At 36.5% G+C, this 20,284-nt stretch overlaps 1 protein-coding gene across 2 annotated transcripts in view; it reads right to left on the reverse strand.

Moving 5' to 3' along the window:
• Positions 1-20,284, reverse strand: part of CTNNA3 (catenin alpha 3) — a 1,596,010-nt gene that overhangs the window by 1,535,201 nt on the left and 40,525 nt on the right. For both annotated transcript variants that reach the window (XM_029245645.1, XM_029245646.1), the window contains exon 2: positions 15,282-15,386. In XM_029245645.1, coding sequence (XP_029101478.1) covers positions 15,282-15,380 — 99 coding nt within the window. In that variant the 5' untranslated portion in view covers positions 15,381-15,386. The remainder of the gene's footprint in view (positions 1-15,281; positions 15,387-20,284) is intronic.

Raw genomic sequence — 20,284 nt, forward strand, 5'->3', positions numbered from 1 at the left:
TATTTCCTTTCTTGGAAAATGAGAATAACCATATTATCCTATAAGATTATATGACGTTTAAATAATATAAAGTGTTTTTTAAGATGCATAACATGACACAAAATTTGGATGCCATTTAATGTGTGTTTTCTAGTCCATTCCCCATGGAAACCTTGTCAAAGATGTTCTCTCTGGGTCTACCCATATCTTGCTCTTAGGGTCCCCTGTGTTAAATGTGATGAAGTCAATTAACAAAGCACATTCTATGTGCTTTACCAGCAGTCAAGTAGGGCCATGTGTCTTTATCATGCATTATGTAAAGATGATAATAAGTCTGATTTATTACATGGGTTTTCACATATTCCAAAAGACGAATATCTCGCTATTATCAATCTAATTTATATATCAAGAGTTAAAAGATACTTGCCCAGATAAAGACAAATTATAGCACCTTGTTTAAAACCTTTGTCTAAAACGAACAATAAGTATCATTGTCTAAAATCTTCCTTCAGAATTTATTTTAAGTGCCACAATTCATGACGCTTCCCACTGAACATTCCTCTATTGTTCTTTAGATCCTCCAAGCACCAAATGTTTTCCATAGAATAGCCTGAGCTTTGAAATTAAAATGAGCATTCCAGAAATGCTTCGTTCCTTATAATAAATGCCAGAGAAGTAAGAAATGTGAAAAGAACATTGTATAAGAACATTGTGCTTCCATCAAAAAAAAATGCAATTGCAACTTGTTCAAGTTTAAGCTGTCTTCTTTTTAAATACCCCAACATACAATAGTTATTTAATATTGATTAAACTAAAGTCATGATGCTTTCAATGATTCATTTTATTTCAGAAAGTAAATATGGCTTGGTAAGGCTGGAGGGGAAAAAAAGAAAGCTAAAACTTTTTTTAACCCCAAATCACCTACAGGGATCTAACTGACTCCCATAGGTGATTGTGACTCCTGAAAGTAGATAATTCTCACCAAGGGTTGGAGGGTGCATATGTTATTTGAAAAAGTCTCCCATCTCTTCAAAGAATACCAGCAAACAGTAAAATTAGCCCTGAAGTTATTTTGTAAAGTAATTCATATTTCTTTTTTCAATACAAAATCAGTTATATTTTTACAAATACAAAAATTTTAGTTGGAATTTACAGCAAAGATTATTCTAATATAGGCTCCAAGCCCACATCTTGCTAGCCTTTCTTTTATCACTGTGCACAACTGATCCCTCTCCCTCTTTATCAGACCTTAGGGGGTCCCTCTAATATGGATAATCTTTGACTTCAGGTGTGCATCTCTTAAAGAACTTGGGTTTATTCACTTTTCTTCAGTCTATAAATCTGTATTAGGCTTCATCATAGATACAGAATGAGCTCCCCACTGAAGTAGTCCTAAATTAGAGGCTTTGAGTAATATAAAAAGAAGAAATTCCCTACTTTATTCATTCTGCACATGTACAATTCTATAAAACCAGGTGTATTTTAAGGGTATGTAATATTTATATATTGAAATTTAGAGTAACAAAAAATAAAAGGGTTTTCTAATCTTTCCTAATTCAAGTGTGCTTCCCTAGTTGCTCCAAACATACCGAAAATTAAGTTGTCCAAAAGACCCTTCTTCAAGTCATTGATAATTTCAACTTTATTTCCTACAAAAGCAACTTTCACTGTGTTAACGAAAGTACTGGGAAAGACTGAAATGTTAAGAACCCAGAAAATACATATCCTTCGATTAACATTCAGCACTCCCCCCAAACCAAATACAATTTTCTTTTATTTCCTTTTAAGCCAATAAACATTTATTGAGCACATATTATGTTCAAAACAATATCCTAGCCATTTAGAAAATAAAGATAAAGAAGCTTCAGTATGGTGATATGAAGGGTACACAACTAGCTGCAATATAAAAGGCAGAATAACTGCTTAAACTTATAAGTAAAAAGAAGTGCTGAAGAGATGATAAACATTCACAAGGATTAAGTAGGGCTTCCAAAAAGAGCCATTAAAGACAGATGGTTTTCTGGCATGACAGATAGAGGGGAAGGCGAGCCAGGTGAAGGGGACCATGTACAAAGGGGAAGAGATGGAAATTATTTTTGTCTGAGAGTAGCAGACAGTCAAGTTTGGCAGACTATGGGGTAAAAACAGGAAATTGGTTCACAAATCAGTCTAGGAAGTAGGTGGTAGCTTAAATACAAAAAGTGCTGAAAGTCAAGCAAAGAGTTAATATTCAATTTAATAGGCAATAGACACTTCACACAGCATACCCAAAGTGGAAACCTTCTTCCACCAACCTGCCTTTCTTCCATCTGTTTCTTACCTCAGGCACTGACACCTCTAGCCTAAGGCAGAAACCCAGAGGTCATCTGGGCTACTCCCTCTCTCTTATCCTCCTCTCCAGGTTCTTTATATTGTCTCTTTAAAAGCTTTGTTGCTGGGGTACCTTCAAGATGGTGAAAGAATAAGACGTGGAGATCACCTTCCTCCCCAAAAATACATCCACATGTGGAACAACTCCTACAGAACACCTACTGAACGCTGGCAGAAGACCTCAGACCCAAAAGGCAGGGAACAGATGCCCTCAGGCACCCTACATGCAGAGGCTGGGCCAAATCCAAAGCTGAACCCCAGGAGCTGTGCAAACAAAGAAGAGAAAGGGAAATTTCTCCCACCAGCCTCAGAAGCAGCGGATTAAATCTCCACAATCAACTTGATGTAGCTTGCATGTCTGGAATACCTGAATAGACAAGGAATCATCCCAAAATTGAGGCAGTGGACCTTGGGAGCAACTGTAGACTTGGGGTTTGCTTTCTGCATCTGCTTTGTTTTTGGTTTTATCTTTATCTACATTTAGTATTTAGAGCTTATTATCAGTGGTAGATTTGTTTATTGATTTAGTTGCCCTTTGCCTTTTTCTCTTTTTGTGAGTATCTATGGGTATGCTTCTTTCTGTGATTTTGTCTGTATAGCTTTGCTTTTACCATTTGTCCTGGGTTCTGTCCGTTTTTTGTTTTTTTTTGTTTTCAGTATAGTTTTTAGCACTTGTTATCATTGGTGGATTTGTTCATAGGTTTGGTTGCTCTCTTCTTTCTTTCTTTCTTTCATTACTCTTTAATTTTTAATATTTTTTTATTTTAATAACTTTATTTTATATTATTATTTTTTTCTTTCTTTCTTTTTTTTCTCCCTTTTCTTCTGAGCTATGTGGTTGACAGGGTCTTGGTGCTCCAGCCTGCTGTCAGGCCTCAGCCTTTGAGGTGGGAAAGCCAAGTTCAGGACATTGGTCCAGCAGAGACCTCCTGGCCCCACGTAATATCAAACAGCGAAAGCTCTCCCAGAGATCTCCATCTCAACGCTAAGACCCAGCACCACTCAACGACCAGCAAGCTACAGTGCTGGACATCCTATGCAAAACAACTAGCAAAAGAGGAACAGAACCCCACCCATTAGCAGAGAGGCTGCCTAAAATCATACTAAGGTCACAGACACCCCAAAACACAACACCAGATGCGGCACTGCCCAAAAGAAAGACAAGATCCAGCTTCATCCACCAGAACACAAGCACAAGTCCCCTCCACCAGGAAGCATACACAAGCCACTGAACAATCCTTACCCGCTGGGGGCAGACACCAAAAGCAACGGGAACTACGAACATGCAGCCTGCGAAAAAGAGACCCCAAACACAGTAAGTTAAACAAAATGAGAAGACATAGAATTACACAGTAGAAGAAGAAGCAAGGTAAAAACCCACCAGACCAAAAAATTGAAGAGGAAATAGGCAGTCTACCTAAATAAGAATTCAGAGTAACAATAGTAAACAGGATACAAAATCTAGGTTATCAAATGGAGAAAATACAAGAAACGTTTAACAAGGACCAAAAAGAACTAAACAGCAAACAAATAATGATGAACACAATAAATAAAACTAAAAATTCTCTAGAAACAATCAATAGCAGAATAACTGTGGCAGAAGAATGGATAAGTGACCTGGAAGATAAAATAGTGGAAATAACTACTGCAGAGAAGAATAAAGAGAAAAGAATGAAAAGAATTGACGACAGTCTCAGAGACCTCTGGAACAACATTAAACGCACCAACATTCAAATTACAGGGGTCCCAGAAGAAGAATAGAAAAAAAAAGGGGGGACTAAGAAAATATTTGAAGAGATTATCATTGAAAACTTCCCTAATATGGGAAAGGATAGTCAATCAAGTCCAGGAAGCGCAGAGAGTCCCATACAGGATAAATCCAAGGAGAAACACGCTAAGACACATAATAATCAAACTATCAAAAATTAAATTTAAAAAATATATTAAAAGCAGCAAAGGAAAAACAACAAATAACACACAAGGGAATCTCCATAAGGTTAACAGCTGATCTTTCAGCAGAAACTCTGCAAGCCAGAAGGGAGTGGCAGGACATATTTAAAGTGATGAAGGAGAAAAACCTACAACCAAGATTACTCTACCCAGCAAGAATCTCATTCAGATTTGATGGAGAAATTAAAACCCTTATAGACAAACAAAAGCTGAGAGAGTTCAGCACCACCAAACCAGCTTTACACAAATGCTAAAGGAACTTCTCTAGGCAAGAAACACAAGAGAAGGAAAAGACCTACAATAACAAACCCAAAACAATTAAGAAAATGGTATTGGAAAATACATATCGATAATTACCTTAAATGTAAATGGATTAAATGCTCCCACCAAAAGACATAGACTGGCTGAAAGGATACAAAAACAAGACCCATATATATGCTGTCTACAAGAGACACACTTCAGACCTAGGGACACCTACAGACTGAAAGTGAGGGGATGGAAAAAGATATTCCATGCAAATGGAAATCAAAAGAAAGCTGGAGTAGCAATTCTCATATCAGAAAAAATAGACTTTAAAATAAAGACTATTACAAGAGACAAAAAATGGCACTACATAATGATCAAGGGGTCAATCCAAGAAGAAGATATAACAATTGTAAATATCTATGAACCCAACATAGGAGCACCTCAATACATAAGGCAAATGCTAACAGCCATAAGAGGGGAAATAGACAGTAACAAAATCATAGTAGGGGACTTTAACACCCCACTTTCACCAGTGGACAGATCATCCAAAATGAAAATAACTAAGGAAACACAGCTTTAAATGATACATTAAACAAGATGGACTTAACTGATATTAATAGGATATTCCATCCAAAAACAACAGAATACACTTTCTTCTCAAGTGCTCATGAAACATTCTCCAGGGTAGATCATACCTTGGGTCACAAATCAAGCCTGATTCTGCCTGCAGAATCAGTTAATAAATGAAAGATCTAATTCCACAGCTAACCTAGAAGTGGATATCTGTGGGATCAATCTGAATCTGTGGAGGAAAAGGTTGAAAAAAAAGTATTCACAGAAGTGAAGTGGATCAGAGGTGATCAGAGAACCCAGAACGACAGGGCAACAACATTGGAGTAAGTAAAAAAAAAAAAAAAGAGTCTGATAGAATAAGAGGCCTAGGAAGCAAGCTAAGAAGAGGTGAAGCATGTTCCACGACTGACATCTGCCCACAGCTAAGTTCAAAGCTATCACGTTCTGGTGGTGGGGGCATCCCTTGTATGTTCACCATACACACTCCCATGGGACTTGTGCTATTTTAATCAAATAGCTACCAGATTTTCTTATCTTTATTTTAATTTAAGAAGTGGCTTCCTTTTTCTCAACTATTTGTTTCTCAAGGAATACTATAGCTTAACAACTTTCCCATGGGAGCAGTTTTCTAGCAGTAAAGGAATGCAGAAATTGAATAATTCACTTTATTAGAATCAACTATACTGAATCACCTTAAACTGTAAAGCATTAGAGAGGCAGAATTAAGTTTATTTCTTCATCCTACTGTAAAAATAACATCTTTATACTTATTAAGCCTTGGACACATAAGTAGTTAAAAGACATTTACTTTACTAACTTTCAAGATAACTTGTTAAGATTATAGTCAAAACTCCAATATTTGATTATAATCTATAAGAACACTATATGTGTGCAGACTTGTCTTTGAGATTTTCTTGGAAGCTTCAAGATTAATTCTGACATAAATTCTATTGACAGAAAAAACAGCAAGGATGAAAAAAAGAAGCTTGGAGATAAAACCAAAGAAATATAAGTAAATGGCAATAAAACCAAAGAAATATAAGTAAATGGCATCATGCTCATTCAAAATGACCTATAAAAATGACAGAAATCAACCACAAACAAATGAAACTTGAATTATTTTCTGAAAGAAGCAAAGGAAATTATATTCTAGGAGGCTAAGAAGCCAAAGCAAGTCCTCTCCCTGCTACCCGGAAGTCAATCAGATCTCTCTGTAGAAATGAACCCTTTGGGCATCAAGGCATCTATTTTTTTTCCCCTTGGATAAAGGAGAGGAGAAAGAAATTATGCTGAGAGTGCAGTATGGCAGAGAGGTTCTGCATAGGAGTCAGGGAGAAAAGAAGGACATGGCGCTGAGAGGAGTAAGGATTAACAGTTTCCATCCAGACACTTGGACAAGGAGAGGAAGGAGATTAGGGGAAAAGCCGAAAGGGGTTGTTCTCATAAGCAACTTTAGGTGATTCTAGGTACATGATTCATTGGGACCCGTATGACAGAGTGAAGCACAGTTAGGAAGAGAGGTATTCTCCCCTCTTATGAAGGAGCCCAGTTCTGCTACCTTGAGGATTCGAAGCTTTAGAGGCATTGGGACCTTGGCATGTACATTTCTAGTCTTAAAATGGGTATCATTGGCAGTTACCTTCCACACATCGATAAGATGCAACCAGCCAAAATGGAAAAACATGGTGGATAGACTGCTTTGGGGGCATTGGTGAGTCAAACCTCAGAGACTCCAAAAATTGGAGATGAAGAGAAGAGCAGCAGAGAAACTTTGAAGGAAAATCTCCATTCTAGCATAAGTAAATGAGGGCAATTATAAGAACCCTGGCTTGCTGCTACTAACAGAACTTCTTTTGAACTTTCAGCCACTGAGGAGATTGGAGGCCAGGGAATCTGATGACATAAGGAAGACAGGCATCGGGCCTACCACGGCCCATGCTCAAGGAAACTGGAAACTGTGAGGCACCACAGAGGCTAGAGTATTATTCTGAGACTAGTTTGTGGTTTCGAAATTGGAAAGATCCAATTAAAACCATGGTAACTAGGTAATCTTACTGTCCCTCAACAGCAGGAGTTTGTGGATCTAAACTTGAAAACTGCTCCAATAGAACTTTCCTCCATGTCTCTATTTCTTTCTGTGTGTCTTTCAGCTTTGCACATGATATAACTGTTTAATGGTAGGTAACTGCATAACTCTCCCCAAAGTCAATTCCCCAAAGAGAGGATGGCAATTGGATCAATTCACCATCATCCCCCAGAGGCAGAGCTCTCATGACAGATTGCCTCACAGGCTTCTTGTCAACCTATAATTGTCAATAAGACAGTTGCCCATCCTGATAAAGTCAGCTGTGATCAGGGTGCAAAGGTGACTAGTCATTAGATGCAAAGTTAACAAACAAGGAACCCTTAAAAAGGAGACAATGGAAAGATAATAGTTTCTAGGGCTGTTCACAAATATTCCCATTCTCCTGGGCACAGGGCAAGATCACACATCTAGCATCCCCACTGACCACATAACTTTCTCTGACAAAAGCAATGTGAGTGGAACTGACATATGTCATATCCAGGTGAACATTTTAGGAGCCCTTGCAAGATTCATAATGTTCTCTTTCCCTGTTGTAACCACAGTGGAAATAAATATTGAGATGGAATCTACATTAGCCTGGGTCCCTCAGTGCCTGTATTAAAGCAGAGACCCCCAGCCAACTCACATTAAAAATGTAGCTTGGGGCTTCCCTGGTGGCGCAGTGGTTAAGAATCCGCCTGCCGATGCAGGGGACACGGGTTCGTGCCCCGGCCCGGGAAGATCCCATGTGCCGCAGAGCGGCTGGGCCCATGAGCCATGGCCGCTGAGCCTGCGCGTCCGGAGCCTGTGCTCCACAACGGGAGAGGCCACAGCAGTGAGAGGCCCACGTACGGCAAAAAAAAAAAAAAATGTAGCTTGACAATCCCACTATTGGGCATATACCCTGAGAAAACCATAATTCAGAAAGAGACAAGTACCACAATGTTCATTGCAGCACTATTTACAATAGCCAGGACATGGAAGCAACCTAAGTGTCCATCGACAGATGAATGGATAAAGAAGATGTGGCACATATATACAATGGAATATTAGCCATAAAAAGAAATGAAACTGAATTATTTGTAGTGAGGTGGATGGACCTAGAGTCTGTCATACAGAGTGAAGTAAGTCAGAAAGAAAAAAACAAATACTGTATCCTAACGCATATATATGGAATCTAAAAAACAACAAAAATAATGGTTTTGACAAACCTAGGGGCAGGACAGGAATAAAGATGCAGACGTAGAGAATGGACTTGAGGACACAGGGAGGGGGAAGGGTAAGCTGGGACGAACTGAGAAAGTAGCATTGACACATATACACTACCAAATGTAAAATAGATAGCTAGTCGGAAGCAGCCACATCGCACAGGAAGATCAGCTCGGTGCTTTGTGACCACGCAGAGGGGTGGGATAGGGAAGATGGGAGGGAAATGCAAGAGGGAGGGGATATGGGGATATATGTATACATATAGCTGATTTAATTTGTTATACAGCAGAAACTAACACACCATTGTAAAGCAATTATACTCCAATAAAGATGCTAAAAAATAAAATAAAATAAAGGGGAGGCATCCCTTAAGAAATGGGGGGAAAAAATGTAGCTTGAGCAGGAAACGAACTTTTGTTAAGCCTCAGAGATTTGGGAGTTGTCTTATCACAGCATAGCCTAGCTTATGCTGGCTGATAAAAAGTTGAGCAGATACTCTTCAACTTGACCCAATGAGTATTATAGAGTACATAAAAACCATTCCTAAGGGACTCCAAGAAATAGATGTGAAACACTATCGAAGTGGAAACCTTGAAAAGGCTAAGAGGTTCTATAAGAGTTAGAGGTGGGAGCCAGAGGAATAATGTTTATTACTATTGATCTAACTCTATATTCACCACTTGAAAACATGGGATATATTTACATCAGAAAATATATTTGAACCCTTGCCCCAAAAAAGATCTTCTATCTCATAGGAGATAACATTATAAGGAGCTTGTTATTGTTCTTATCTTAAAGTATTTTAAATTAATTCTTCTAGCTCACATTCGACATGAATCTGACACATAGCAAATTATATTTTGTGGCAAATAAGATTATAGACAGTTCCATTATGTAATGACTGTAGCATGATTTAGCAGTTTATATCTCCTTCAGAGAGTATACAACATAGAGATGTAAATTCTTTTCATTGCAATTCTGCATAAATAGACTTTCTGCAGTGCATTGCCAAACTTGGATCTTGAAAGTGATAAAGTACAGATGCCTACAGTTGCAATCATAAAAATGTAATTGCTGAGAAAAAAATTATTTCTGATCCACTGGAGGAATTTATTACAGAAGGATGCAACTGTGTAAGTTATCACACACAGAAAATGAAAGTGAATGATTGAAATATATCCCAGGCTGAACATCCCTTCAAAATGACCTAGTGATTTACCTGTCCCCAAGAGAAAAAAAAATAGATTAAAGATAAATCAAGTTTGGTGGGGAAGACTCTGGTAACTATAAAAAGAGCAGAATAAAGATTTATGAATAAATGAATTTAGAAGTCAGAGTGACATAATAGTATCTATGACCAATTACTCCAAAAATTAAAACATAATTTTGACTTTGAGTTATATACAGAGATGGCAAGTAATTTCTGTGAAACCTTGAAAGCAAAGGAATATAACATGAAGATAAATAATGATGAAAGGTGAAAAATTTTTAATGGGGTTACTAAACTGATAATATTATCTGGTGGCATTATGAACTTAAAGATCATTAACTTCTTTTAGAATGTTTTCCACTATAATCAAAGACTATATGACATGCTTAAAATAAACCATGTAACTATTTCAAATTAAACACTCTCTGAAAAAAAGGAATATGATGAGATATTTAGTATGATGCTATTCTAGGGAAAAAAAACCTTTAATATAATTTAACGGAATTTTTTACTTGTATTAATAGGTAATACATGATCAAAGTGACAAATACAAGAAGGTTATGCATCAAATCCAAAAAGGTTAGTTATTTTAAATTAATAACTTTGAAATGTACTGTTTTTTTATAAGGAGAAACCCATTATAATGAAAATCAAGAGTGTATGCAAATAATTTTTATGTACAAAAATTCTCCTTTATGAGATAGTTCCTGAACATAGTAAATATTCTATAAATTATTTACATTTGTAATTTCATTTTACTTGAGTATTACGAAGATCTAGAAACTTTTCTTCTGAGATATTGGTGAAGTAGTATACCAAACTTCCTCGAAGATAAAATTAGCACTTACAGTTTCATGTAACTGAGAACTATCTGGCATACAATAAGTACTAATTTCTCTTCCCCGACTCATTTACTTGCAGATCATGAAAAGTCTGAATCCAGGCATCACATTAAAAGCCCTCTAAAATTAGCATAATCACACTTTTCAAAAGAGTTAAATTTCTTCTAATCAAGGTTATCTTCACCCTTCAGGTAATTTTCACCCTTCTAATTTTCTAGGTGGATTCAATAAATGTTTATAGATTAAATAGTTTTTAAACATGCCAGAAAAATACACCTATATTGTGAACAGCATACTCTTTAATGTGAATTTACCAAGAACACTCTCTATTGACTGCTGTATCAAGGTACTTGAATAAAACAAAATATCTATTGATTTCATTTAGAATATAAAAAGTAGTTTCTCCATACTGATACTTTCTCTGTTTCTAAGAAATATGTCAGCAGCCTTTGTGATTAACAAGTCTTAAGTCCAGCTCTAATGTTCCGCAGTTATAGTACAAATAAGGGTTATGCAGTGGCATTAATGTACTTGCCTTTACCAGCCATCTCCAAAATGAAGGTCATTTCCCCACCCCACCCCCAGTAATTGCACTGGAACAAAATCTGAAATAAATTGTGAGAAATCGTTTAATACCTTCTCCAAACTCTTCCAAAAAATTGCAGAGGAAGGAAAACCCCAAACTCATTCTATGAGGCCACCATCACCCTGATACCAAAACCAGACAAAGATAGTACAATAAAAGAAAATTACAGACCAACATCACTGATGAATATAGGTGCAAAAATCCTCAACAAAATACTAGCAAACAGAATCCAACAACACATTAAAAGGATCATACACCATGATCAAGTGGGATTTATCCCAGGGATGCAAGGATTCTTCAATATATGCAAATCAATCAATGTGATACACCATATTAACAAATTGAAGAAGAAAAAACATATGATCATCTCAATAGATGCAGAAAAAGCTTTTGACAAAATTCAACACCCATTTATGATAAAAACTCTCCAGAAAGTGGGCATAGAGGGAACCTACTTCAACATAATAAAGGCCATATACGACAAACCCACAGCAAACATCATTCTCAATGATGAAAAACTGAAAGCATTTCCTCTAAGATCAGGAACAAGGCAAGGATGTCCACTCTCACCACTATTATTCAATATAGCTTTGGAAGCCCTAGCCACGGCAATCAGAGAAGAAAAAGAAATAAAAGGAATACAAATTGGAAAAGAAGAAGTAAAACTGTCACTGTTTACAGATGACATGATACTCTACATAGAGAATCCTAAAGATGCCACCAGAAAACTACTAGAGCTAATCAATGAATTTGGTAAAGTTGCAGTATACAAAATTAATGCAAAGAAATCTCTTGCATTCCTATACACTGATGATGAAAAATCCAAAAGAGAAATTAAGGAAACACTGCCATTTACCATTGCAACAAAAAGAATAAAATACCTAGGAATAAACCTACCTAGGGAGACAAAAGACCTGCCTGCAGAAAACTATAAGACACTGATGAAAGAAATTAAAGATGATACCAACAGATGGAGAGATATACCATGTTCTTGGATTGGAAGAATCAATATTGTGAAAATGACTATACTACCCAAAGCAATCTACAGATTCAATGCAATCCCTATCAAATTACCAATGGCACTTTTTATGGAACTAGAACAAAAAAATCTTAAAATTTGTATGGAGACACAAAAGACCCCGAATAGCCAAAGCAGTCTGGAGAGAAAAAAACATCACTGGAGGAATCAGACTCCCTGTCTTCAGACTCTACTACAAAGCAACAGTAATCAAGAAAATATGGTACTGGCACAAAAACAGAAATATAGATCAATGGAACAGGATAGAAAGCCCAGAGATAAACTCACACACATATGGTCAACTAATCTATGACAAAGGAGGCAAGGATATACAATGGAGAAAAGACAGTCTCTTCAATAAGTGGTGCTGGGAAAACTGGACAGGTACATGTAAAAGAATGAAATTAGAACACTCCCTAACACCATACACAAAAATAAACAAAATGGATTACAGACCTAAACGTAAGACTGGACACTATAAAACTCTTAGAGGAAAACCTAGGCAGAACACTCTGACATAAATCACAGCAAGATCTTTTTTGATCCACCTCCTAGAATAATAGAAATAAAAACAAAAATAAACAAACGGGACCTAATGAAACTTCAAAGCTTTTGCACAGCAAAGGAAACCATATATAAGACGAAAAGAAAACCCTCAGAATGGGAGAAAATATTTGCAAATGAATCATCGGACAAAGGGTTAATCTCCAAAATATATAAACAGCTCATGCAGCTCAATATTAAAAAAACAAACAACCCAATCCAAAAATGGGCAGAAGACCTAAACAGACATTTCTCCAAAGCCATACAGACTGCCAACAAACACATGAAAGAATGCTCAACATCATTAATCATTAGAGAAATGCAAATCAAAACTACAATGAGCTATCATCTCACACCAGTCAGAATGGGCATCATCAGAAAATCTACAAACAACAAATGCTGGAGAGGGTGTGGAGAAAAGGGAACCCTCTTGCACTGTTGGTGAGAATGTAAATTGATAGAGCCACTATGGAGAACGGTATGGAGGTTCCTTAAAGAACTAAAAATAGAATTACCATATGATCCAGCAATCCCACTACTGGGCATATACCCTGAGAAAACCATAATTCAAAAAGAGTCATGTACCGCAATGTTCATTGCAGCACTATTTACAATAGCCAGGACATGGAAGCAACCTAAATGCCCATCGACAGACGAATGGATAAAGAAGATGTGGTACATATATACAATGGAATATTACTCAGCCATAAAAAGGAACGAAATTGGGTCATTTGTAGAGATGTGGATGAATCTAGAGACTGTCATACAGTCAGAAAGACAAAAACAAATACCGTATATTAACGCATATATGTGGAACCTAGAAAATGGTACAGATGAACTGGTTTTCAGAGCAGAAATTGAGACACGGAAGTAGAGAAAAAACGCATGGACACCAAGGGGGGATAGCGGCAAGGGGTGTGGGGTTGTGGTGTGATGAATTGGGAGATTGGGATTGACATGTATACACTGATGTGTATAAAATGGATGAGTAATGAGTAATAAGGAAAAAAATTTAATTAAAACAAACAAACAAAAAAAATCCTTCTCCAAAACACTTGGTAATACATATGAAAAAGCATAAGAATTCTCTTATCTTGGCCACTTATTTTTACATTTAGTAACTAATTCTAAGGAAACAATTTGAACGGATGACAAAAATTTATGTACAAAGATGTTCAGAAGAGCATTATTTATAATGGTAAAAAACTGAAACAACCTAAATGTCCAAAAATGAGAGGCTACTTTAAAAAACTATGGTGCAGCCATATAAAGGATAATTAAACAGCAGTTTTGTTAAATCTCATTCTTACAAAGAATGAGGAAATTATTAAAATATCATTTTAAATAGAAGAATGAGATAAAAGCTATAATGAGATAAAAGCTATATATACAGTACCATCTCCACCTTGTACATATATATATGCTTTATATATTTAAGATATACCTACATTCTTTAATATTATAAAGTACTAAGAAGATAACAAAAATCACCCATAATTTTACTGTGCTGGTAGTACATGAATCACAATATTAATGTTTACCTCTTACTGTTAAAATTGTATTTTTTTATTTTCTGGTTTTTCGTTGGGTTTTTGTTTTGTTTTGTTTTGCTTTTCCTATTTTTTTAGTGAACTCTATTAGAAAAACAATGAACATGTTTGTTTCTTTTTAACATGAAACCATTCTGTGGGTGGCTAAGATAGGGACTTCAGTGGAGTCTCAGAATCATCTAATATCAATTTCATACCAGATATTAGTGTCTTTTAGATGCCAAAGTTCATGACTAAGCTATCATCAGTGAGGCACTTGTTTTGAATTGTCTTTCCAGTAGGAGATATCGACTGTGCTAAGTAAAAAAGTGTACAAAGCCTATTCTCAGAGCTACTCCCCTCCCCACCATCCACCTCACAAAGAAGACAAGCAGATTTTTAAATTATCAGAGGTAAGGTCACTGTTGATTCTCACTTAAGAAACCCTTGAGTACTTCAAGGCCTTAGAAAAAGGGACAATCTGTCTTAGGACGTATGACGTAAGGTGGCCTAAAAGGGGGTTTCCTCGCAAATTTTGGGTTAAAAACAAGACATTTAAATCTATATTATAGTATAAGTTTCTTCAAGCTCTGCTTTAAGAAAAGCCAATGAATAAACTCTGGGCTTACATAATAAATAAGTCAGAGAATCATTATGCATATTATCAAGGAATTATTTATTTATGAAAGACTTTATCACAGAATGCCTTAAATATCTGCTTTTCTCATACATTTTGGTATTTCAAAAATAATTTCCTATTTGACAAATGAGCCACCATGTGCTTTGGGGCAAGTTACTGAAATTCTCTAGGCTGTTTCCTCATCTATGTAACAAGGATGGTTTTAACCATGCTGCCTGCCTCACTCAGTTTTCATGACTATCAAACAAGATAATTTACATAAAGTTACTTTGAAAATTTCATACGCATATTATTACTTCTGTTGCTTTTAAAAGAGAATCTGGGGAGGAACTTTCAGAATTTTATCATTACTATTACTAAATACATACTTTTGTACACTTTAAAAACATTTTGAAGGACAATTTTAGATAACATATTCATTCTACAAAAATCAAATCTTTCCTTAGTTCATTATCTATTTTTCCTATGTTTTTTAGTTCTTTTTCAGTTACTAAATGTTGTAATTTCCATGGTATTAATACCTGGATTATGAGAGGCTCCAGCAGCTTCTCTACGGTGAATGTCTGGACCTGCAGATCCTGAGGATTGACATTCAGTGTGATTGGTGTTTCAGCTGACATGACTGCCTGGGCACAAAAACAAAAAGACACTTATTAATAAAGAAAAATACTTTCTAAAGGAAAGCACTAATGAAAATCATAGTGTACATGAGATTAGTATTCAAGCACCTCCTCCTGCTATCAGTTGTAGCCCTCAGAGGACCAGGGTGCCAAGTCCACCTACAGAGAAACAAGATATTCCCCAACTGTTCTCTTAGGTCATGCTTCTGGGCTTAGGTCCTCTGACAAATTAATCTACGCTAGTATGTTCATGACTGAAATAATAACCAGCCAAGGTGACTTTGCATTTGATCAGGAGCCTTAAGTGAAAAAGAATGGCTGAGTTGGTGAGACATATCTTACAGCAAGCAAGTGCTTTGACTTCCATGAACTCATAGCACTGAGACAGCCAGAGCCCATATTTTGCCTATTGTTAATGACAACTCAGATGAGGAATCAGGTAGGAATTTGGAAGACAGGTGCTACGTCTCTACAGGTGCTATGTCTCTATTTGTCTGGGGAATTGTTTGAGGGTTTTGATTTGGAGAAGAAAGTTCGGGGCAATTTACTTTCCTGTACAGAAAAAAAACTAATATAAATTGGCATCGTTATTATAAAATGACAAATCTGAGAAGGCATTGATATTTGAGCAAGACAAAATAAGAAAAAAATTGCAAGCCATTCTTTAAGACATGAATATTAATCTTAAAAGTCGATGCAGTGAGATTTTTGCATAAGAATACATATATATATCAAACGACCATATGTGGAATTTCATAACATATCCAAAGTAACACATCCGCCGTGAAGACTATTACCCAAATCACTAAGCCCACAGATTTGTATTAACTTGTTCACAGTCAATAATCACCCAGCAAGTATTTACTGAAGGTTCACGGAGATAAACAGTAAGAAACACATCTATCCTATATATAACTTAGCCTATTAAAAATAAACTTAGAGTCTACAGGAATGTGTGTTACTATCAATGCACAAATCTTTCCATTTAACTGTTACCTATTTTCTTTCAAAGTTTCCTATACTTGCAGGCTAAGAGAACATAAGAATCTGCCCCTAGAAAATATCTTGATATTCCCTACAATACTCATTGAAACTAAAACAAAAAAGAATTAGAATGTATTACTTTTACTTTAGTTTCTCTATTTATTATTTTAGATATAAGGGCAGATAATTGTTTTGTTTTTAGTTGACTGGTTGATTCTATGAATGGACTATGGATGGATAGATGAATGAGTGAAAGAATGAATGAATGAATGAGGACACATTTTCATGGTGTCTCTTTAATCCAGAATCAGTCCTTTTAAGACTCCTCTCACTCTCAGTGATTCTAGGAAAGAAGATTGTTCTTTTTCCTATACCTATGCCTCCAACCTCTAAGGGAAATCAGAATCTCAGGGTAGGGCCCATGTTCCCTCCCAACTTCTTCCCCTGAGAATCTACCCCCATTCTCCTCTGACCCTTTCTCAACTCCCACTGGTCTAGTTCCATAAAATCAGCATATCTTTGCTCTTCAACCTCTCCCACTCACTGGACCCTTCCCCTGGATCCATAAATGTGTTATTGTGTATAACCAAAGATAATAATGATGTCTTTGTGTACATGTAACTGAAAAGATCAGTGCTTCACCAAGGCCTTTCCACACCATATATCTGATACATGTGCAGAGAGAGATGCACAAACAGAACCACCCTATAACAAAAAATCTTCCTTATTGGCTCTTATCTTAATGTAATCTAATTCTTAGATTAGTAATAACAATTTTTTTAAATAGAGGCAAATACTATAGAACCTAGAAGTCTTACTGCTCTCCAAATATTGGGCTGGCCAAAAGGTCTGTTCGGTTTTTTCCATAAGATGGCTCTAGTAGCACTTAGTTGTCTTTAACTTCATTCAAAACAATTTTGTTAGACTGTATGTGACAGCTGTCGTATCAGCGTGCATTTTAAAAAGGACATCAAAATTGGTGTATTTTTGTGTAGCCATTTTAATATTGAAGATGGAAGAAAAAAGGCAACATTTTCAGCATGTTATGCTTTATTATTTCAAGAAAAGTAAAAAAAAACAACCGAAATGCAAAAAAAAAAGATTTGTGCAGTGTATGGAGAAGGTGCTGTGAATGATCAAATATGTCAAAAGTGGTTTGTGAGGTTTCGTGCTGCAGATTTCTTGCTGTACGATGCTCCATGGCCGGGCAGACCAGTTGAAGTTGACAGCGATAAAATAGAGACATTAACTGAGAACAATCAATGTTATACCACGTGGGAGACAGCCGACATACTCAAAATATCCAAATCAAGCGCTGAAAATCATTTGCACCAGCTTGGTTATGTTCATTGCTTTGATGTTTGGGTTCCACATAAGTTAAGCGAAGAAAACCTTCTTGACCATTTTTCCTCATGCAATTCTCTACTTAAACGTAATGAAAATGTTCCATTTTTGAAACAAATTGTGACCAGTAATGAAAAACTGGATACTGTACAATAGTGTGGAATGGAAGAGATCGTGGGGCAAGCGAAATGAACCACCACCAACCACACCAAAGGCCGGTCTTCATCCAAAGAAGGTGATGTTGTGTATATGGTGGGATTGGAAGGTAGTCTTCTATTATGAGCTCCTTCTGGAAAACCAAACAATTAATTCCAACAAGTACCGCTCCCAAGTAGACCAATAGAAAACAGCACATGACGAAAAGCGTCCAGAATTAGTCAACAGAAAGCTCATAATCTTCCATCAGGATAACACAAGACTGCATGCTTCTTTGACGACAAGGCAAAAACTGTTACAGCTTGGCTGGGAAGTTCTGATTCATCTGCCGTATTCACCAGACATTGCACCTTCAGATTTCCATTTATTTCGGTCTTTACAAAATTCTCTTAATGGAAAAAAATTTCAATTCCCCGGAAGACTATAAAAGGCACCTGGAACAGTTCTTTGCTCAAAAAGATTAAAAGTTTTGGGAAGACGGAATTATGAAGTTGCCTAAAAAATGGCAGAAGGTAGTAGAACAAAAGGGTGAATACGTTGTTCAATAAAGTTCTTGGTGAAAATGAAAAACGTGTTTTTATTTTTACTTAAAAACCAAAGGCACTTTTTGGCCAACCCAATATATGCCACATGGCTACACTCCATGATTCTCTTACTGCAAAAATGGATATGTGAAGTATTCTTGAGAATAACAGGAATCTGCCAAAGACTGTTCCCAGTGACTTACCATAGAAATTTGTACATAGTCAAAATAGTGAATTTCAAATATGCTTATAATCAAATATACTCATAATATTTATAATTCTTTCATGTGTTTTCAGCAAAGTTTGATATTAGAAACAAAGATAATTATGCTGAAAGTTTCAAAGGAAATAATTATGACAAATCTAATAATTTAAAGCATTTAAATACAACTATATACTCCAAAATTGACTATACTATTAAAAACACTAATACATACTAATCACTTTGTGTATAGTATCGAAACATTTTCTAGTCAACTCAGGAAATTGATTTGGAGATCAAGGTAATAATAGGCAGAAAACTGCAGAATTTTGCAAATGAAGTCAAAGCAAGGTCAAAGTCCGACAAATTGTTAGACCTCTTGTAGCAATAACACAATGTGAATCCAAAACAAAAATTCTACTAGGGTGTGGATATTATACCCCAAGGCGTTTGCATTTTATAATCCACAAAATTTTAAGAGTTAGAAAGTACCTCCCAAACAATTCAAGGACACCTCCTACAGTGTCCTTCATTTCAACAATGTACTGGGCTTGGATGAATAGAAATGAGATGCTCACTATACCATTAGATGCCAGTGATTACTTTTATAAAGTTCTTCCTTATGTTGAGTTGAAATCTGCCACTTTTCAACTTCTATCCAATAGAGACAGTTTCATAAAGTAGGAAAGGTACAGGTTTGGAGACAGGCAGACTAGATTAAAATCCCAGTTTTCAGAATCAAAGGGAGGAAAACAAATCTCTTGACAGCAGTAATAGAGGTCTCTAGGGATAGTCCTTAAGGCAGAACAAAGTACCCATGTGGATCCTTCCCGTCTCCCCAAGTTGTCTTTGTCCATAATGCCTGAATTTTCTTTACTCCACTTTATTCCTTGCTTTAAATTGAGCTTATAGCAATTTTAAATTCATTTAGTTAACAAGCATTTCATTTTTAAATGCAGTTAACTCTGAGAGGTCATGGGGGACACACATTCAATCATGCTTTGGAAGAGTACATGAGACCAAGGTGATGTGTCCTCCCAGAGCCCATATGTACCCTTTCTGACACACTCAGGATATCCAGTACCCCCAACTCTCTGCTCAATCAGCCCAAGCCTACTTCCAGTACCTATGCCAGCCTCTTCCTGCAATCCATCCTTCCAAGAGTGAATTACAACATGCCCATTCCTTATACCTGAGAGGTAGCCAAGAGCCAGCTGTTTGCTGATGAGTATGTATGGAGCTTGGACATGCAAGCTGGGCTGTCCACTTGCATGTACCCAAGGCCTCTCAAGTGCAAGACAGAGCCACAAGTGGAAAGAAAAGGGAGCTGACCATCAAGGTCAGGGGTGAGCTCCCCATCCACCACCTCATTCTAACAAGAAACTTCAAAGAGTACAAGAATTCTAAATACAGATCTATCCTTCCAGGTCATTTGGAAGGTATATTTCTCAAGGTAGAAAGATAGGAGGATAGAACCTACTTTAGTAGCTTGTTAGCTTGACTTGTAGCTTTTACATATGTAAGTATGGTATGCAGGCCTCCATTTTATACTTTCAATCTGCTCACTACAAATGTTAAGGATCAGCCTGCCCAAACTTTCTAGAACTCCATATCACCAAGTTCTTTCTTTTTGGTCAGATTTGCTCTTTCATTGTTTCCTCAATCTTCTAAGACATGCAGTTGACACAGAGGTA

This window comes from Monodon monoceros, unplaced genomic scaffold (genome assembly GCF_005190385.1).
Source record: "Monodon monoceros isolate NGI ecotype Baffin Bay Population unplaced genomic scaffold, NGI_Narwhal_1 Super_Scaffold_4, whole genome shotgun sequence".
In the NCBI taxonomy this organism is placed as follows: Eukaryota; Metazoa; Chordata; class Mammalia; order Artiodactyla; family Monodontidae; genus Monodon; species Monodon monoceros.